This window comes from Hetaerina americana, unplaced genomic scaffold, assembly GCF_022747635.1.
Source record: "Hetaerina americana unplaced genomic scaffold, ioHetAmer1.1.p SCAF_51, whole genome shotgun sequence".
Taxonomy (NCBI): domain Eukaryota; kingdom Metazoa; phylum Arthropoda; class Insecta; order Odonata; family Calopterygidae; genus Hetaerina; species Hetaerina americana.
In genome coordinates, this window is record NW_027287107.1 from 65,001 (window position 1) to 87,676 (window position 22,676).

Consider the following 22,676-nt stretch of genomic DNA (forward strand, 5'->3'; position numbering starts at 1 on the left):
TAGAAGTTTACTTGCACTTGGAAAAGTAACCACTAATATTCAGTCTTAAAAGTTTGAACATTGTTTCCAATGGGCATATTACATAATATCCGCTGTAACAGGGAATTGTTAGTTAGAGAATGAATACTGGGCACAAGTACTGTGGGCAATAAGCGGAGTGATATCCATTTATTGGAGTTCACTCCGTATTTAAGTGGTGGGCAAGTGTGTTTCCTTCTAAGAAATGGGAATACATTTTTTCTTCATGTCAAAAGGTATTAAAGTTGGTGTCTAACAGGGTTTAGTATTTAGTCTAGTGCTATTTCTCTTTTATATTAATGATCTCCCTAGTATATTAAATTCTGTAACTGGTACTCTTCCTGTGCTGTATGCTGATCATACAAATATTTTGGTATCTTCTTGCCTACTTCCATTGGCAACCCAATTTCAAGGTCAACTAATGCTGCAATTTTCCTGCGTAAATATTGTAATTACAATTTCCTTATTTTAAGTGTAGTTAATTCAATTAATATGAGCACTGTGAGCAAAAATAAGTCTTAAGTAAATATCAGAAAAATATTGATGGTAAATCAATTCCGCCAAATGTCATTTCTCATTTTCTTGGTATTAGCATTGGTAGTACATTGTCTTGGGATAGTCCTATTCACAATTTGTGGAAATAATTGAGTTCTGTTAATTACCCAATTAGATCTGTCATTATTATGTTATTTTAATCCAAAATAAAGATGACTATCTATCTAGGTCAATTCTACTCTAATGTAGAATACAAAAATTTTTGGGGTTCTTCGCCAAAGGCCAGGGAAATATTCAAAATACAAAACCAAGTTGTTCAACTCATTTGCCATGCACCTTAGAATGCACCATGTCAACCCTTTAAAAACTTTGCATCCTGCCGCTATCATGTGTTTAATTATATAATGCAATCATAAATGTTGAGCACTATCTTTGGAGCACTGACAGTTATCATTGTTACAACACCAGGAGATCTAAAAACTTACACCAACCCTTTGTCAGAACTAGGAATGCTGCCCTTGGACCCAAACGTATGGGCCTTATGCTTGATTACCAGCTAACTGGTGAAGTAAATAATTATAAACCATTATCTGGGTTTGAATATCAACTGAATATTTGAAAAGGAATTTTTTCTACTCAATTTATGAATTTATACAGCAATGATTGTATTATATGTATTGGTTTATATTTCCTTGATGTGTCCTATGGTTGATTGTACCTGCAAATTCGGACAAAAATGGTTATCATTAATATAATCCTAGGTATTAATAAAATTTACCTATGCATTAGACAAAAAATCAGTAACTTTTTGGTATCCAGGAGTCGGACCTCCCCAGTTATCAATTTTTGGTACCCAGGGTAGTAATCTTTAGGCCCATCATTGTACACTTACTGATCCATGAATTTTCTTAACATAATCATATCTAATCTTAAGAATATCACCCATTTACTAACTGCATTTTAAAGATTTACATATATTTACATAGTTTATATTCTAAAGTATTTTAGCCTTGGAATATTGTAACTCACCTGTTTAGAGAACCCTTACAAAACTGTCTGGATAATGAGATTTCAGTGTCGTTTAATTTCATAATTCATTGTAATAAGAGAATTTATATGAGTTATGCAAGTTGTTTTTTTGTTTTTAGGGAGTGGCCTTTGTTTATGTTAAAGTGTAATTAGTGAGAGTCATCGAGCATTTTATCCATTATTCTTTTGTGATTGATGGATATTGTTATAAGAATGATGTTGATACTCATATATCCACAACAATCTTTAAATAATTATCAATTTTACCATTTTTTTCATCCACTTTTAATTTTTTATTTATTATTCAGATTTGCTCTCATCATGTTTGATCTATTTTTAAAATCAGATTTTCTAATCTAATTTGCAGAAATTTCCCATGTAACTCAATGAGGTGATTGATTAACACATTACCATAAACTTCCCTTCAGTCTAGGCAATTCCACATTGTTATTACCTACGTATTTCAAAATGAAGCCGAAAATTTAATCTGCAAGATAGGATAGATCAAATTGAGTAGCTTCAGGCATGATGTGGTGGAAGGAGAACATAATGAATGACTGATAGTAGATGGATAGGAAAAGTGCTACGATCAGTTATTCACGATAGGAAAGATGTTATAGGATAAAGGTAAGCCACTGTACCCAGCTTTCTCACCCCTCAAAAAATCCTGAAAGGTTGTTTGATAAATATGAGTTCTGTTCAAAAAGTATCGCGACTTTTGTATTTTATCAAAAATTATTTACTTATTCATGAATTTCTATTTTGTCCCCTTTTAAGTCATCCCCATTAGATATTATACACTTGTGCCAATGGTTTTTCCAATCATTAAAGCATTTCAAAAAATCGTTTTTGTGATCTTGTTCAGCTCCCCCTTCGATGCAGTCTTTATCTCGTCAATCTTAGCCTAGCATAGTCCTTTTATGGGTCTCTTCAGTTTCGGGAACAAGAAAAAGTCACTGGGGGCCAGATCTGGGGAATACGGTGGCTGCGGCATCATTAGTGTGTTGTTTTTGGGCCAAAAATTCACGCACAACTAACGATGTGTGAGCAAGGGTGATGCCCTGGTGCAAAAGCCAATTTTTGTTCTTCCACAAATCCAGGTGTTTATGGTGGATTGCTTCATGCAAATTGCTCTTGACTTGCAGGTAATATTCCTTATTTACCGTCTACCTTGTGGCAAGAACTCATGATGCACCACGCCCCTGCAATCGAAGAAAATTGTAAGCAAAACTTTCACATTCGACCAAACTTGGCACGCTTTTTTCGGTCTTGGCTCGTACTGCAGCTTCCATTGGGATGATTGAGCTTTAGCTTCCACGTCACAACCATAAACTCATGATTCGTCAACAGCTATGACCCTCTGGAGCAAATTTGGGTCGTTGCAGACAGAGCCAACATCTCATTAGCAATTTAAATCCATTGCTGTTTATGGTCATTATTGAGCAATTTTGGTATGAATTTTGCGGCGACCCGTGTCATGCCCAAATCATTGGTAAAAATCGAATTATGCGAGCCAATCGGTCTGTTTAGGTCCTCAGCAACTTCTCTGACAGTGATTCGACGACTGGCCAATACTATTTTCTTCACTTCTTCAATGTTTTCGTCTGTTGTTGACGTGCTTGGGTGTCCAGCACGCTCTTCGTCGTTCACGTCTCCTCGGCCCTCTGAGAACATTTTGTACCACCGATAAATGTTGCTTTGGTCCAAGGTAGCTTCTCTATATGCCGCAGTCAACATTCGGAATTGTTTTCACACTTAATTTTGTTTTTCACCCAAAATTTGATACAGATTCATTGATCCATTTATTGTAACAGGCAAAATCAAAGGCAAGCCAAAACACGTTGAAGCAAAACAGCTGTCAACAATTAACTGAACATTCAAATTGGCTGAACTTTTTGGCATAAGCAAGACACATAAGTAATTGAAAATCAAATATATGTTACCCCTGGAAATTTAAAATTTGCGATACTTTTTGAACAGACCTTGTATATCATGGTAGATGAAAATCATTTGAGGTATATTGTACAAGAAGTCACTGCTTTCATCAGAAATCCCTAACATTGGTTTTTGTTTGGTCCTCCAATGTTTACATGTCTCAATTCTGTCCATCATTTCATCATAATATTTTTGCTTCTGCATCTGCATGTGTTCAACCATTACCAAGTTACAAAGAAGTAGTAAATTGTAGTCTGAGAGTTGCAGTAGTTCCCTACTTAGTTTTTTGAGTATTCATTTAGCTATGATATTGCCTTCAAAGCTGGCATGCTAGCAGTAATAAGCCTGGGGAAAATGCATTCATCAAACCCAATACGTAAAGAATATTAGCCCTGCCTAAGAAATGTTTTTTAAAGTGTTTTTTCTCCTTGGGTAATATACAATGAAATCATTTAATGTGTAAGGGTTGAATTTTATTTCCTTGTAAGCCTTACTCCGTGAACAGCTTGAGTATGTCAGCAGTAATCTGATGCTTGGATCTAGTCATCAATTTAAATACAGAAAAAGTATAGAAAGTGTTCTTTCTTAAGTGTAATATGAGAAATCAAGGCAAAAATGTTTTTTTACATATGAGAAAAGTGATATAATAGTTTTGCTCATGGAATGGAACGTGGGTTTTATCCTTATTAGTTGAAATAATTAAGTTATGATAAAAAAATTCAAGAATAAATAGGCTGTAAACATTAAAAACCTCTACAGACCCAGTTACATTTCTACAAATTAAAGAGACACTGTAATTACTGAATCAAGTTAAAAAGTGAAAGGCATAATGGGAGAAATGCTTCAGTGTTTTGAAAGTTAATGAGGGCGTTTTGCCTGAAAAAAATAAGTTTCATCTTGTATACTAAAGAATGGTAAAGCCTTTAGAAATCTTGAGAAATTGATCAAGTCCATGAAAATGGAAGCCCTGTGCGAAAGTAACTAGAAAGATGGTGTTCCAAGGTCAGTACAAGCACTGAAATTAACTAACAGGTATTGATGTCACCATATAAATTAAGTATATAATGAATGTGTATATGGTGATGTCATAGTACAAACACTCCTATTAGTGTTCAAATTCATTAATCTAGAGAAGCATTTCTAAAAAGCAGTGCTTAACTCTTTCTACTTGTTCATTTTTACCATTTTGTTCTGCGAGTCCTAATCATTGTTTTGCCCTTTTTCCAGTCTTTTTGCTACCAAAGAATATTTTATTACCACCGAATGATTTTACTCATAAATGAAACAGCTGAGAGTAGATAATAGCTTTACAGAAGGTCCAGTCACGTTTGAATATGATGTTTTGTGCAACAGCCATGATTTTGGGACAATTGTGGTCACAAGCCCGGGTGATTGGCTTGTCAATCCAGTATCCAAATACATATTTAGTATTTTTCAGTCATCTTACACAGGCTTTACTATGCAATAAGCTCAAATCTGGGTACAGTAATGTGTGTGTCAAATAAAAGTTCCTTGTTGCTAATTCTCAAGGTTGTTCAGCCAGGCATTAAGGCGAAGTGCTTGTTGTTATACAGGGATCAATTCATGCCAAAGGGCATGCCCCACAGTAGAATTTGTGTTTCTTTTTTGTGTAATTTGCCATAATTTTACATTGATGATATGTGGCACACTGATGGCTTACCTTCCCCTCATGGTGGCTCTTAATTGGTTAAGAGGACTCCAAATGAGGTTGAATTGCCTGTTGGTTTACCCAAGTTGCCACTTAGCCTCTTCTCATACACTTAATCATCACTGGGTGTAATTGGTGATGGATGGATCTGGATGAATTCCCAGGGAATTTCAAACAGAACTCTTGGTCTGAGAAGGTCTTAAGTTTGTAAACCATTGAGGTGACCTTGCCGAGATGCTAATCCCTCTTTTGTGACTATAATTAAATATCAGTGCCATTTTTTACCTGAACAGCATTTAAGAATAGAATTTCATAAAGGCGCCTTAATGTGACTTGATAAAGCCAAATTATTTTCAGTTCATGACTGCTTACCGCTCTTCAACTCTTTTAGCTTATCTATAATAAATAATTACATGAGCTGATCACCTCAAGTGACCTTTGTCATAAGCTAATAGATTTATTTATTGAATGGTATTGAAGGTTGAAGCATGTTTAACTTTTCATTATGTCATCTGCTTTATTTTAGAAGGCTTCGAGTCCATCTGGTTTAATAAGATCATTCTTTTTAAACTATCTATTGTTTTAACATTAAACCTTGATATTTTAGAATGATTCATATTAATTATGCTAGTCATAAACCTTTTCTTTCTTGTTTTATTAAATAGTAAGAAATTGGCAGAGCTAATTTATCTCTTAGCTTTTAACTGTTCTTTCTGTTTTATATATTTTTTATTATTTACTAAAAACAAGTTTCTGTCATCACAATGCAGGATAAAGGAGCTGTGCCCAAAAGAGATTTGGGAGCATGTGCCAAGGAAGATACGCCCAGACTCTTTTTTTATTTGGATCTTCACAGTCATGCATCCCGTAGAGGTATGCCGAGTGGATTTTTAATTTTTCATATACTGTCAAAATGAGCACCCTATAGTGACAGAAATTAATATTTTATTCAGGTGGTTATTTAAGTGGAGTAAAATTTGTTGGTAGCAATTTAAATTATCACAAGAGTTAATTCAATGAAGCTAAAAAAATTCATTTTCTGCCATGTCAGGGGATTATTTTTTTGTTAGAATGAACTGTCAAAAATTAAGAGTGATGTAGTCTATAAAATTTTCAACTTGCAAACAGGCTGCATTTATGATTTTTGAAAAATGCATTTTATCTTTAAGGTGGTTCTTTGCATAAAATATTTTATATATAATTCTGATAAATGGAATTTTTTTGAATTGATGTCTTTCGCTGATTTCAGGACGCTGGAAATTATTATATGCAAGCCTGGGTTTCCATGCCTTTGCCATCATTTTGTGATGGTTGTTTATGGCTATACAATGATGTCTGTGCTTGTCACTTCGGCAAGTCAGGAATTGTTTTTACTGCTACTCCCTAGGAGTTGTCACACACATATAACTTGCACATTTGGGCATTTGGCCCAAAATTTACCAAAGAGTCATGTATAAATGTGTGTGTGGGTGTATATATATATTTATATACACACACACACATACATACACACACACACATATATATATATATATATATATATATATATATATATATATATATATATATATATATATATATATATACATATACATATATATATATATATATATATATATATATATATATACATACATATATATATATATAATGTGTGTGTGTGTATATTCATATATGTATATGTAAAATGTGTGTATATATAAACACACACACTCATCTTTTTTTGCTCATGTCTGTTTCTTATGATTACCTTCACTCCAATAATTAAGCTTGTAAAAGTGAAAATCCTCTCTTTCCCATTGCATTTTCCTGATATTATTTTCCTGACTTTTCTGGTGTCCCTAGAAAAGGGTAAATTTTCTGCTGTTGTAGGAAAACTGAAAATGAATATTTTTAAATAACAGGGTACCACATGTGTTGGAAAAACAGGAAAATGTATAGGATGTGATAAAAATTTGTGTGCGCGCACACCTCTGCCCAATGAAAAGCAAAATAAAAATCATTATAAGAATAGTCATAGTAGCTGCTGATAGGTGTGATTTGGAACTTGTTTCAAAACCATTCTGGAGCAGCACCTCCTGGACCTTGGACCCCCTCCACCACTACCTGACCTAAAGTGCCTGTTTCTTTACCGTCAGAACTCTGACAAAACAAAATCCATTTCACTCTTAAAACTGGAACTCTGCTCCCCAGATAAGAACCAATCACAGAATCACGCTAAAGGTTCTGGTCAGAGAGGAACCCTTCACCTGAGTCCCAGTATGTTCCGGACTGTATTCCTTTTCACAATCTAAGGAAGGGTTTGTTTAATATTGTTTGAACCAAAGAATCATTTGCTTTGATGCTACTTTCACTCTGATGCTTACTCCCACTATGCTATTACTAACATTATGCTACTTACTCTACTATGGAAGAACAAATTATTTGAGAAATGATGGCTAACAAAAATGAACAATAATTTACAGCTTCGAAAGATTAAAAAAATTAAATCTTACAATTTCAGGCTTCAATTTTTGGAGGTTTTGTACATCCATGCTCCAAATGAAATGGATACATACCTTACAAGAGAATTTATTGAGTACAAAAGGTTCACCATGATATCTAATCATCGGGGTTATCACCTGTTGATATCAAATCACTGTGAATTGCCTCATACCCAATTAATTCTGTTAAGTTTTGGATAGTTCATGTATGTGGGCTTATTAACTCTAAAAATGTATTTCAAGTTTATTAAGGAAAGTAATTTCCGTCACAAAATGCACTCACAATCAAAACCTTCTAATCAGTTGGTTGAAACTCTATTGCCTTATGCCAATATTGTTGTAAGTAACATGGACAGTAAATAAAAACTAACAAAATTGATTACAAGAATATATTCAAAGTAGTCTTGATGAATAAGTGAAGTAGTGTGAATTCAGTGACATCTACAATTAGGGTTTGTATCTGGATTATAAGTAGTTATCTTTGAAGGAGGCATATCATAGGGCAAATATGCCAAAGGTTTTCAGCCGTACATTATTGTAATTGTATGATTTCATTGTTGAGATCCTAGAGTGATTCCTGTGACAACTGAAACTGCTATCACTGAGTTAGCAACAGAGTCCTATTGTCAGTAAAATTTCTTTGTGCTGTTCTATAATTCTATTTAATTTGAAGTTTGAGCAAAATCAAGGATAAATAGATATTATTTGCAATGTAACTCACCTAAACAACTAAATTGTGAGGACCTGAACCTGAATCAATTTCTATTTAGCTTCAAACGCTTTATCTTCGAACCTTAATTTCCACTTCTCTCTCAGGAGTGAAATTAGCGATCACTTGTTATTGCCCCAGAGTTAGTAAATAAAAACTGACAGGGTTTATTTCCAAGATAAAACCATGCTTTAAAAATTGAAATACTGATGCATTCCAGAGTGTTGTATGGAAACAATAAAGTCCCTTCTATGTACATAATTCAAAATAGAAACTAATAATTGCATGAAAGACAAGGCTTGAAGTTTATTCTAATTGGAGCTCTATAATAATTATGTTACTTCTAAATCTTGACTGGATTGTCAGTCTGTGGTGCTAAGGGAAATCTTACTTAATATTAATTATAGGAAATGTGCATGCTATAACATTTTGTTCATCTAACCCCAATTATCTAGCATGTACCTATTAACAAATTGTGGATTTGCCATTATTAATTTCTTGGAAGTGAAATTAGTAGGATTCTTCAATATCAGCTTCCTTGTAATTAAATGGTAAACTTTGTAATACGGTGCCATTAGCTATTATTCACGTGATGAAAAACAATCCATATCCAGGTAATGGCTTTTCGTTGCCTACTCAAGTGCAAATTTTTTATCATTCATTCTTTTACCATAATTTTTCATATTTAATATGCATTTCTTCCTTAAAAATTTTCTACCAAGCTGGAATGCATGCATATTAATCAATATGCTATGTAATAAGGATATTGTTGTTTGTAGGGTGTGGGTACACATTTTATGTATACATATTTGACTAGTTGCCATATATTTCAATTTCATTAACTTTGAAATGTTGAAAAAATAGTGGTATGATTTATAAAATATAAACTCATTTTTCAATTCCCCTTCATTATAATAATATCATCGTATTCCTTGAGCAGCAGTCACCATTTTGCATATATTATTTGAAATATGTCTACCGCCAAATTCTAAGCCACATAAGGTCCTGTTACCCACAAAAATACATAAAAATCATTTAAGATATTACTTGTTAAAAACGATGTGTACACTCCTTTTCTTGGCGATTTGTGGTAACTTCACATGTCCTTACCAACAGCTTTGGTGAAGATAAGCTGACATGTTAGTAATGAAAAGCACAAGGATTTCTGAGGAACCATGAGCAAAACGTTTTTCCCAAAAAAGGAAAAACACAGTTTTTCCTTTTAATAGCTATTTCCATTATGCTACTCACAATTTTATATATTCAGGCATGACTAATATGATGGCAGAAGTTGCTTGTGAAGTCAAATTTTGTATCATGTCCGAGGGAGATAAAGGGAGTCAGAAGAGAGGTGTAACATTTGTTGCCTTTCAGTGGGAAAGTTAAGTGTCCTCAAGATCTTAGGAAGAAGAATCTGGAGATAATAATGATCTAGCAAATCTATTTTTCAATCTCAAATTACCCACTATATCTTGAAACCTCAAGTGCTATCATGACTGCCTGCTTTCCTTATTCCTTTTGCTTTTTAATGAAATTATTATTGGTATCTGCAATATGTTTAAGAATGGCAATCCTTGGGCCCCTCCATCAAGTGAATAGGAGTTGATAAGTAGTTTTAAGTTAGGTCTTCTCGTTATCACTTGATACCATTATTTCTCTTATGACTGTATCATGTAATGCAAGGATTTTATTTCCCTCTGAACCTGCCCCAACAGAGTATGTTGTATGTGCTCTTTGCAGCAAGTATGCTCCTAAGTAATTATTTTTGTTGAAGATTTCATATTCATAACAAATTTATCTTCAGCCATCAAAAACTCATGAACCAGCATCTCAGAAAATAAGGGCTAATTTAAAATGAAAAATCTTATTGTATCAACTTCAATTTCAATTGAAATGGTCCCGATGATGATGGGCAGCAATGAAGCCATGGTCGTTTAAAATAAATCTTTTCATGTGGAATAGGAAAGCCTGTTGTCTCTACCCTCGCCATCGATTACCAATGTCTGTAAACTTCAAATTTGTTAGTGGAACAATTTTTAACTACTGGCATAATATAGTCTTAAGGGACATGTCTAACAAATATTTACCAACATAATTCTGTTAGATCTTTATTTTTCTCTAATCAAGTTGCTCATTTTTTGTGTGGAGAGCATGGGTTTTTTTTACTGAAACATAGATGTCACTTCAGCCATTTCAGCTGAAGCAAGGGAAGAACCAACATGGAAAAAATGTTATCTGTTAGTGTCCCTGCCACATGAGCTACAGTTATTTTTTTAGGTTAAGTCAGTGAGTAAATACGAGGGTCATCCGGAAAGTAGTACCCGTTCGTGCCGCATGAAGTGCTGACGACGCGAGTAGCCGCTGGACGAGGTCAGATAGCTTCAGTGGCTTGTCTGCCTTCTCTGAGCCAAGTTGCATGACGCTAGCATTGCCTGTGTTGTTTCTGTGATTGTTTACAATGTTTAAAAAAATTGAGAACGCCGCCAGTTGTGAAGTGAGGGCAGTGATTAAATTCCTCAATGCAAGAAACGTTCGCCCATGTGATATTCATCGCCAATTAAAGGAGGTGTATGGAGACAATGTAATGGACGAGTCATCTGTTCGGCGGTGGTGTCGCAACTTCAACATGGGGAGGGGGAACACACACGACGATGAGCGTTCGGGGAGGCCGTCTGTCATTACAGACCAACTGGTGAGCTCAGTTGACGAATTCGTGAGGAACGATCGGCGCGTCACAATTGATGACATCTGTGAGCATTTTCCCAATGTTTCTCGAACAATTGTTCATGAAATTGTTAAACACCATCTGCATTATGCAAAAATTTGTGCAAGATGGGTCCCTCGCGTATCTCAATGAGCTGGCGGCGAAGGACTATGCAGCAGGAATACAGAAACTTGTCACACGTTATGACAAATGCCTTAATTTGCTTGGAGATTATGTTGAGAAGTAGTTTAAAGTATCCTCTTTCAAATAAAATTTTTTATGTTTGTTAATATTTACTTTTGTGTCTTTATTTCACGAACGGGTACTACTTTCCGGATGACCCTCGTAGTATTACAGCTGTACTTTTAGTAAGGTGAGGGCATATAATTAGGAGGTTAAGAACAAGGTGCGTACTATAATGTGACAAAATTTTTACATCATGCTCATGATGGAATGAGTGCATATTATAATATGAGAATTATGGTAATTGGCATGATCAACATTCTTTTTTCTAATTGTTTTAAATATTATTTTATGTGCACTGAATCATGTCCTAAATTCATCCTTACAAATGTACATGTGGAAATTGGTTCGAACATAAATGCATATTTGGAAAATTATGGTAATTGATATTAACCTAGCATGTTTCTTTAATGCTATTATTTAATGCATCACAGAGGTATTAATTTTGAGAAGCACTGTGTTGGTCCTGAATTCATTCATAAAAGGATATATCTGGAAATTGGTTCTTATTCTTGTACTCTAGTGTATTTTGCTGTTGCATGCTAGTAAAATTTCATGTTTTGGCACCTAATAAAACTTCATTTTGTAAATGAAAAGAATCACCTGACATAGTAACACTTGTGAAATAAGTTTCCTAAAATTTTTTTCAGTATTTCTTATTTCATAGGGTAAAATAAGTTTTTTATTGGTCTCTTTTTACTCAGGATTTTTTCTTTATGGAAATAATTTTCCTAAAATTGAAGACTGTGTCGAGGCTCGAGTTTTCGGGAAGCTGATGGAAATTAATTGTAGGGGGTTTGTATTTAACTCCTGCGATTTTAGCGAGGCATCCATGCATTTGAAGTAAGTTTATCATGGCTTAATTAAGCCAGTATTTCTGTTTTTCATGCTGTAAAAATGTTACTGAGTTTGCAAGAGGCTCTTTTTTCTTTATGGATGGAAAGAAGCCTAATTTAGGCTTATGATTGGTTTAAATGAAATCCCAAAACATGAAACATTTCTTTTGATGAGTTCCAAATTGAACTTTATTATTTACAGATTTTTTTTCTTTAAAAGAAGACTCACCTTAGCTGCAGGTTTGGGAAATGTCAGGGGTAAGATTTAATTTGGAGCAAGTTAAAAAAATATAGAGTCTTTGGCGAGAGAAAGCAATATTAAAATCAGTCATGTCTTGGACCCATTCATAGTCATTTTTGCTTTTCTATTCCCTTTCCTTTCACTGGTTCAACTTCTCTTTTGAAATTGCCATAAATCACACAAACATTTCAAAGTGGCAACCTAAATGTGCATAGGCACTGGGGACTAAAAATAAGGAAAGGGCACAGGCATGGGTTTGTGCAACTAGTTGTTGTATTTCCATCTAGGCGAGCCAAGTGAGAGAATCACTTATAAATGAGTTCATGTCAGTTAATTTCATCAGAATTTCAAGTCATGTAATCACCAGACTTGGTAAGAAAGTTCAGTTAGAACCAACTTTGTTTGATACAAAATAAATGCTGCCATTTTTCATAGTTCTTGAATAATAATCGTTATTTGGTGTCAGAATTTAGGCTGCATGCTACTAATGAATTGCAGTATACTAATATGTACTAACAAATATTTTACTACCAAAATTATGTATCTCTTTAAAAATCAATTTTATTATAATAATGCTGCTACTAATTCTAGGGAAATTGTCCCATCCCATTTTTTGCACATGATGCAATCCATACTTAAGAAGGATTTAAAATTGAACATGTTAATTCTCTTGCTTTCCTTATCAACATCAAACTATTGCACAGCCCTCAATAAAAAACATATGGGTTCATATCATTCAGAGAGGTTTATCCCATCAAAATTAGGACCTAATAAAAAAAGTCAGCTAAAATTAATAATTCCATTAGTTATATATTTTATACAATTTTCAGCATCATTCATTTGGTGTTTCGGACTGCTTAATTTGATCTTAAAATTTTTGTTCATATCCCTAATATGTACCACCATGCAGGACATATTATAATTTCAATTTCTAAAACCTGCAACACATATTTATAAATTTTCTTATACTATAATGCTGGAATATTCTGAAAATTTTCATTACATCATCTAGTATTTTCATTTTTACCTTGTTAGACTTTTTTTTCTGGTATTTTAAATCTCAAGTATTTTAAATGCAACTTATTTGCTGTGTAAATAAAAGGTGTTATTGATATTGAATCTAATCCTAATACAATACTGTCAGTTATGTTGTATTTGTTAAGAATTAGTTTTGAGCCTTTCCGAGTACCTCACAGAACTTGGAAATTTCTTATTTTGAAAAGGCTTACGTGTAAGGATTTTTAAATGAGATTACTTGGCAGTCCTAAGATTGAATTAACAGAAAATGCTGTAATATAAAGCTGGTTTCACATATTTTGTGATTGAATTAACAGAAAATGCTGTAATATAAAGCTGGTTTCACATATTTTGTTTTGTCCACTTCACCCTAGCATGTAATTTATTTTGCCAGTATATTTACATAAATGCACCTTTTTGATCCCATGCAAATTTATGGTAAAAAGTTGACTTTAAATTAATGGTATCAAAATTTTATTTTTACCATTTTATAAAATGCAAATTTTCATTTCACTGCATGTGAATTGACAGTGAAAGAGATTCATTTGTGTTGGTTTGTAAATGCTCATTCATAATTTTGCTTAAATGCATTGGAGGATTGTGAAATAGTAATTCTTTGATAGCGCAGTTATTCTTGCTACTTAAGTTAATTGGGTGGTTAATGTACTCCAGGAATAAGTTGACTGGGATTGGTGCATACTTTTTACAGTTAATTAGCTCTGTGATTATGTATAGGAAAATACTTTTGGTCAACTTCACAATTTTGATTCTGTTTTCACAAATTTACTGCTATATTTAAACCTTTTTTAAATCTTTTTTCATTACTTTTAATTGTTGAGACGTGCTTAACTGCTTCAAGTTGGCAGTTCTGTTCATCAATGTTAATTTATTTTGTTCCAGGGATAAATCTGGGACTGGAAGTCGGGAAGGAGCTGGCCGTGTTTGGGTGATGAATGAAACAGGGCTGGTATACTCTTATACCTTCGAAGCTCACTATAACACTGGACAAGTAGAAACATGTATTCCACGAAAAACGTTTAGGCTTGAGTCTAAAAACTGGATAAGTTATATTCCTTCAGAGTATTCACCTCCAACCTATGAGGGGGTAAATATTTTTGTCATATATTGAATATTTTTAAGCCATGTGGTAACAATGATCAGTTCACACCTTTCTTAATGGGTCAAGTTTTTTCTATAAAAAAGATCAAATAATTAGGATTGTGTTTAGAAGATAAGTTTCATATGATCATGGTATTTTCTTCCCATTTTTTTCTCATGTAAACATTAAAATGCCAAGCAAAATTGCATTAATCAACATACGTTTGCAGTGGAATCCCAGTAATCAGCTTTTTTAAATGTTGGTGAAGTCATATAGCAACATTTGCATGCTTGTCAGTTGCTCTCAATCAGTAGTTTTAAGATACTAAATTGCCGATTGTTTTTCTGTCAGTATGGGGATGCATCATTTTTCCACAAATAGTGCAAATTGCTTCCAGATATATGATGCAGAGATTATAATCATCTGCAGCTCTGTAATTGACTGCTTAAAAGTTTGGTCCACCATAACATGAGTTTTCTTATTAATAAAAATATCATGCTACTTCAACCTCTGCTCTATATACACAGTAAACCCTCACTAATCAGGGTTATATTGGCCCAGGAGTTGCCTTGATAAGGTTAAATCCAGATTATATGGGGTGTTGATACTGATGATCTCATGGAACATTTCCCCTCCACTCTAATCTTGTTCATGGTTTATTGCCAAACAATTCACACCATCTGAGGCATATGCAGCCCCTAAGTGTATGCAATTTAAGTATGAGATTAATTTTTAAAATAAGATTTATTGACAAGTTTATTTTAAATTGTTGAAAGTGAATTATCAGTATTTTCAAAATAATGGTAATGACTTAAATTGAATTACTAAACTTATTTCAATTATTAGAATAACTAATGTGATAGTGATGGGGCATTGAAACGCAAAGGAAGAGAATGTAGGTAGGGAACTACGGTTTAGGAACAAGAAATGACCGTGAGTAGAAAGCAATTGAGGTCTGCAGGATACGGGTTAATAAACTGGTTTAGATGCCACAAAAGGCTTATGTATGTATGACACTTGTCTGGTGACTTAGAAAGGTATCAGTTAGATTATATCATTGTTAGGCCCAGATCAAGGAACAGCATTATGAATATGGAGTTTCCCGGTGCTAACAGAGGACTCTGATCACAAGTTAGTAATTATGAAGTGTATTGCTCAATTTTAAAAAATGGTAAGTGAAGGCAGTTAAGGAAATAGAATAAAGAAGCATTAACCAAAATGACAGGGATGGAGTATAAGCAGGCTGTAGAAAAAATCAAGTGAGGGAAAGGGAGTTGGGTTCTAGAGAGCAAAACTGGGAATTTATCAAAAAAGAGATGAAAAGCTGCAAGCAATATTATAGGAACTGTTAATAGGAAAAGGGCAAGGAATCCAATGATTGCCACCAAGATGATTACAATGATATACAACAGAAGGATATGGAAGAGTTAGGTAGAAGGAAGCATAAAGAGTTGAATAATAAACTGAGGCAGGTAATAAATAGAGCAAAAATAGTATGATAGAAAATGCAGTGCGAGGATATGGAAAGTATACAGAGAAAGGGTGAAATTGGTGTATTATACAGGCAGGTGAAAGCATTGTCAGTAAGTAAATAGGGAAAATCATTGCAAACTATCAAATGTAAGTTGGGAAAGATATTATTTGAACCAGAAAAGATCCCAGAGATGTGGAAGGAATATATAAAGGAAATCTATGGCAAAGAAATTAAATGAGCAAGAATAGACTGAGAATATGACATATGAGGTCTGTCCAATAAATACTCAAACTGAGGCCATAAAAACTTTGCAAAATTTAGTCTACATTGATTTTGTCCCCTTCAAAGTACTCTCCATTTGTTGCTATGCACTTAATCCATCTTCTGTTCCACTGTTTAAAGCACCCTTGGAAGTCCTCGGCAGTTAGACTTTTTAGTTTTCTCGTCATTTCTTGCTTCATTGTGTCCACATCTTCCCAGTGATATCTCTACATCATATTTTTCCATTTTGGGAATAGGAAAAAGTCGCAGGGGGTGAGATCTGGCCAATAAAGTGGATGATCAAGAATGGTAATTGAATTTTTTGCCCAAAACTGGTGAACAATCAATGCTGACTGTGCAGGTGCATTGTCACGGTGAAGGGATCATCCATAATGTTCCATTAAAATAGTGTGCACTGTTGATTTTCCTAAAAGCAGTTCATCAGCTATCATTCTGGCAGTTTTTCGACAATCGGTAAGGACAAGGGACCGCACACAATCAATGTTGTCGTCAACACAAGTGGTTGAAGGTTGTCCAAGCCTTGCATCATCAGTGGCATCTTTAAAACGCTTAATCCATTTGAAAATGGATGTTTTCTTCAGAGCATTATCACCGCAAACAGCTGTCAACATTTCAGTAATTTCTTGATAATTTTTACGGCATTCACCATGAAATTTGACGTTAATTGGTTGCTCCATGATTTCTTCAATTTCCATTTTCAACAAACAGTCAAAACAAGGACAACAGAAACTAACATAACAGATGGCTCATTGGGTCTCGGGAAACTAGCGCCGCTACTCGGCGGGGCTATAGTTTGCTTCATGACCACCAGATTGCCCCAGTTACTGCGTTTATTGTACAGACTCATGTAGATGAGTATGGCTTAGGTCCTGGCTTACTCAGTGGCAAGATGGAGCATTTATGGAATTGAAATAAAATAAACCTGTGGGGGTAGACAAAATTCACGTGGAACTAACCAAGTTTAGGAAACTGCTGGAGGAAGAGTTTTTATGAACTAAGTCATACCATGCAATTGTTCCTTTGAAGCCCCCAAAATTTCAGAATTTAAGAGGACAATAGCTTAACTGGCTAAAGCATTTGACCAGACATTGAGGGATCTGGGTTCGAATCCTGGTCAAGTGGAATGATTTTTACATTGTGAAATTGTTGCATTAAAATGCATATTAGCGAATGACTCCATTAAAAGTTACTGTTCTGGCATCTCCTACAGTTTCTTTGGAATTTGTCCTAGGTATAAGTAGCCTAAGAGTTTATAGTTGGCTTCAACCTCTTGGACTGAGGCACGTCGCACACGACTAAGAATTCCTGTGGCATTGTATGTACGGTATTTCGTCACAAAATCTGGCTCATTTAAAGCCCCCAAAATTTCCAAGGAGGATGCCTCGATAGCTTAACTGGCTAAAGCACTCGACCGGACATTGCGGGATCTGGGTTCCAATCGCGGTCAAGGCAAATGATTTTTACACTCTGATATTGTTGCAGTACTTGATATGTTTTTCTTATCTGATTTATGGCAGAAAGCCTCAGTTACTTATATATCTATCACCTTCTGTCAACTGGTAACGGCTGAAGATTTAAAGACATTTGTCAAAATAAAACATTATTATTAGCTATTCTTTTTATGTGGAATGGTTAATATAAATCCATTTGTGAATGTCAGATATTTTTTCGCATCACAATAATCATCTGATCACCATTTTCGTGTAAAGTATTATCCAGCAATTATTTTGTGAAGAAATACGTTGCAGAAAATTTCCATTTGATAAGAACGTTGATTTTTTCATTAAAGATCCTCTTCCGATTTATTACCCATCAATGTACACATATCCTCTAATCCACGATTTTCAGCCTTCAGTATATTTTAGTAGTAGTTTTGAGGGGAGGCGACCGACAGCTGAGGTCATTTGCGCCATAGGGGATGGACAGGAAAGGATGAAGGGTGGAGAGAAACCCGGCGTCGGCATTAGCCTACTCTTTACGAAAGGTGCCAAGGGGTCCGCAGTTTAATGTCCTATCCGACGGACGGCGTACTCACTCAAAGTGCCCTCCAAAAAGCACCTGAAGTAGGGATCGAGATACCTCTGAAAAATATTCAACACCGCTGGGATTTGAACCCGCGCCCTCAGGGTGGGAAGCCAGTACGTTAGCCCCCGCACCATTTCGATCCCCTTCAGTATATTTTGTCTCATACCAAAGGTCTTCATTCTTCTTTAATTAGAGGCCAATATTCTTGTTATAATCATGTTGCTGGTATTAAATATGTTTTCCAGGACCTGATCTCCTCTGATAAATTCTTTTAAAAAGCATGTTCTCCTATGGGCAGACATTTTAATTTGAATCCATTTATGAGCACTGGCTGTGCAACCGAAGTACCGTGGAAAACAAATGAGCCATGAAAAGCACATAAGCTCAAACCTTAAGTATATTTACTTACTGAAATGCTAGAAAATGTGCTCTTAGTCATAAAATAAAGATGAAGCTTAAGGATTTCCATGTTTATGCACTCATAAAATTGAATAACCACTGTTGGTGGCATGTGTAAGAACCATATGTACTTTGCTTGCCTTGCAATTAACAATTATTTTACATGTAAATCATAGGGCAAGAAACTACCTTGGTTATTACTCCTTATATCAGGCTACCACTTTTTATTCACTTTGCTTTTTTTCTTCATTTTACAATATTTTATCTACGTTTGCCAATAGCAATGTCTATGGTAGGTCTAGGACCTCATTCACTGTAAGTAAATACTATTATTATTATTGCTTAAACCTAAGCATTCTTGGATTTTTCATGTTTTTTGATTTAATTGTCACTTTTATGTATATTGCAGGTTGGGAGAGCTATATTACAGTCAATCCTTGACTTGACTGGCCCCAATGCATGGAGCCGTGTTGCTAGTTCAAGCGTGAAATCACTTGCCAAATTAAGGGAGTCTATATTGAAAGAATTAAGTGCAAAGACTTCTCAAAAAAAATCCCTTCCGTTTATTTTGAAGACATCCACAAGAATGAAAACTGTCACAACATTTAGAAGTCTTTCTGGGACTACTGCTAAGGTAATCCCGTATTACTCTCGGGAATTTTGTAGCATGCTGAGGCATGTAATTATTCAAAATCAGCAGTCTGATATGCTTATAGTGGCTATTTTGGTAGCAAAATTCCAAAGTGTAAAGTTGCAAATTAATAGCATAATCTATAATCCTTCCAATTTTACTCATTTTTGTCTTTGGGAATAATGTGTTGGTGAAGTAATTCTCAAACTGCAAATCTACTATGATTGACTGATTAGAATATGGGATGGCAAACTTAAGGAAAATATATGAAAATTATACTAATTGAAAAAGTGCTGTAGCTGCTCATTTTCATGTCATAGTTATCTAGCACTCTTGTGAAACATGTGGATGTCCCATATGTTGCCACTTTGGCATGATGCTTTCATTTAAAGTGCTTATCAGATATGCATGTAATAGATATGCTTGGTTAACAAGCTGTTTGTAGACCTTAACAGTTAAAAATTGCTCAAAACCAATTTCACTCTGCATATAAATATCCAATAAGTGTGAAAAATTTAAGGATAAATGTGCATTAATTGGCCTTTTTCCACTTGGAGCTCAGTTCAGGAGGAAATAAAGGTACTCATTTTTTTGGTTGAATGATAACTTATAATTTCTAAAATAACTGTCGGTCCAATGGAATGTTCCCTTAACGGTGAAAGTCTGCTGGGCAAGCCACGTAATTCAAAGCTTATGTACATGTTGTGATGAGAGATGTTGAATATTAAGCATGAAGATTAATTACTACCTTAAATATAGTAATTCTTGATCAGGGTTTTAATAATTTTAACACCTGTAATTGGTCATTGGAAATCAGGAAAACACTAAAAGTCGGACCAAAAATCACTGCAGTCAAAATTTTTTTATGTAGGCGACCTTACCTAGTATGAAGCCCAACATTATATGAAATGCACGCATTAGTTATGGGGGTCATTTCCTGTGTATGTGCCAAGAGTGGTTTCCCAGGGAGAAATGATACTCAAAAAAATAACACAGCTTGGGTTTAGCTGAAGGTGCCCAGAGGCACTGTGTCCAGGGGCCTGGACCCAGGCTCCTCCGTTCAGCAGTCCACTGCTCTACATATTGGACTGTGTGGAAAGTAGTCCACTACTTTTTTTAATTTTTTACTCAGATGAAAATCTGTTAATTTATTGTTCAGGTACTGGTTTCATTTGAACTGGCCCAGGTTCAGCTATCACCTCTATTAATAGTAGTAGTTATTAGGGAAGGCATCTGACAGCTTAGATCATTTGTGCTACTAGGGATTTTTGGCGAATTTGGTAGGAGTAGGATATCCAGGAGGGTGGAGAGAAGCCTGAAATCGGCATTGACCTTATTTTTATGAAAGGCACCAAGGATTCCACGAAGTAATTTCCTATCCGATAAACTATTAGAATAAATCTCCGCTTGAAGTGCTCTACGAATGGCACCCCTAGTAGGGATTGGAATGCCATTGAAAAATTTTGCCTCTCCTGGCATTCAAACCCAGGTCCTCAGGGTGGGAAGCAAATCCAGTGATTACGTATTAACCTGATCCCTATCACCTCTCCTATTAAACCAAATTTTGACCTTAGTACTGTAATTCCACCCTGAGGAAATTCATGAATCCTTAAAATTTCTTTTGTTACTTATATTTAAGTTGGTTTCTTTTCTTTTTCAGAAAAAAGTTGCTGAAAGCAGACCAAGTACTCAGCAAACTCTGAAACATGGATCAGAATTGAAAAAGAAGGTAAAGGATCTTACCAAAGATAGCCGAGCCAGAAAAAGTACTCACCCAAAGTTTATGCCAAGAGTGGAATGTAGAAGAGCAGCCATTGCCCCTTCAGCAAATAAGGAAATAGGTGGTGCGAAGAAGAAAGTGACCAAGAAGACTGTCGAGGAAACTGCTCAAAGACTTGATGCGGTAGTTCGGCTGTCTGAACCCGATAAAGATAATGGTAATGCGGAAGATAATCCTTGCTGTCCCCCATCGTAAAAATTGAAACTTATTAAGGCTAAAGATGGGATGTACTGAATTTGAGTCTGACATAGTAAACAAGCTGAAAATCGAGTAACCATAGTTCAGTATTTAGGTGGTGAGCTGTTCTTATCTCCTCATCATTTAGTGATAGGCCAGCAGTTGCCATGGATCCTTAAGAAAGGATAAGAGATTTTAGTGGATTCAAATTGCTAAGCTGTGATTCAAATGACTCAGTATTTCATTGTATATGGTAGATTTGAATTGCCATTAATATATTTTTTAAGGTTCTATAGTTTATATTTAATAATAGCTTGAGTTTATAGTTCCATGGAGACTGCCAAAGAAATTGGCATTCCAAAGAGATTAATGATCTTCTAAAGGTTCAGCCAATATCATAATGGAGTAACTGTTATGAAAAATGTTATGTCCAACCTCTTAAAGGATAAGAGATAAAAAAATTTACTGATTAAGTCATCTTTATTTTTTAGAGAGTGTAAGAATTTACTTACATCATCCCTGTTGCAACTATTTTTAAATGTATGTATAGCTAATTTTTTATAATGGGAGAAATATATTTTTCATGATTCTGCAACATTTTATGAAGGTAATTAAGGCTATGTCTTTTTAAAGTTATTTGACATGTTTGAAATTGGATGCATGAGATGCTCCAATGGTGCACTTAGACTTCCACATTTTCTGCTCAACTTGGAATTAGACAAACAAATGGATATGTGAGGGTCTCACATTTTAGTTCATAATTTTGACGGGTGACTACTAGTTTCAAAGTGTAAGTGACACTTTTTATTTCATAATACTCAAGTAGGATGAACAGAGGTAGGCTAAGCTATGTCAGTGTGTCACCTCAAACAGTGAGTGCTGTGATAGAGGGTATATGATTTCATATGCCCCACACCTACATTTTTGGGAATATAAGAAATCCTTTGCTTATCCAAGTAAATTTTGGATATGAATAGTGCTATGTTGTGAAGTATTGGCAGAGTTATGTTAATATCTCTAAAAATGTGTAGTTGAAGATGTGAGTTCTAATTTTCTAGCGACCCCATTGTCTTTAACGTGCATTAAATTTTGGGAATTTTATTGGTAGTTTTTGTTGATATCAATAAAATGTCATTGAACTACACCATTGTGTGTGCCTGTCTTTTTTTCTCTTTCTGTAACTCTTTGAGTATTGTCTGTGTAATATTGCATTTTATTACTGAAATGAGAATGAAAGTGTATTCATCTTATGGCTCATTGTGTAGTTATACTTGATTAAATTATGTAATGTGAACCTGCATTTGGCCTTAACTAATTGTCATTATTCAATAATTGAGCATGTATAACACAGATGTATTTATGTATTTTTGCACCCGTGGTCCTATGTGCTGAAATACTGCCATGTGCTTACTTATTAGGTCTTTAATATG

At 34.7% G+C, this 22,676-nt stretch overlaps 1 protein-coding gene across 1 annotated transcript in view; it reads left to right on the forward strand.

Moving 5' to 3' along the window:
* LOC139694631 (cytosolic carboxypeptidase-like protein 5) overlaps positions 1 to 21,662 on the forward strand; it is a 39,954-nt gene extending 18,292 nt beyond the window's left edge. Inside the window, exons 5-9 of the mRNA XM_071593116.1 lie at positions 5,917 to 6,019; positions 11,990 to 12,128; positions 14,280 to 14,484; positions 19,068 to 19,292; positions 20,950 to 21,662. Of these exons, the coding sequence (XP_071449217.1) occupies positions 5,917 to 6,019; positions 11,990 to 12,128; positions 14,280 to 14,484; positions 19,068 to 19,292; positions 20,950 to 21,264 (987 nt within the window). The 3' untranslated portion in view covers positions 21,265 to 21,662. The remainder of the gene's footprint in view (positions 1 to 5,916; positions 6,020 to 11,989; positions 12,129 to 14,279; positions 14,485 to 19,067; positions 19,293 to 20,949) is intronic.
* Positions 21,663 to 22,676: the final 1,014 nt, after the last annotated feature.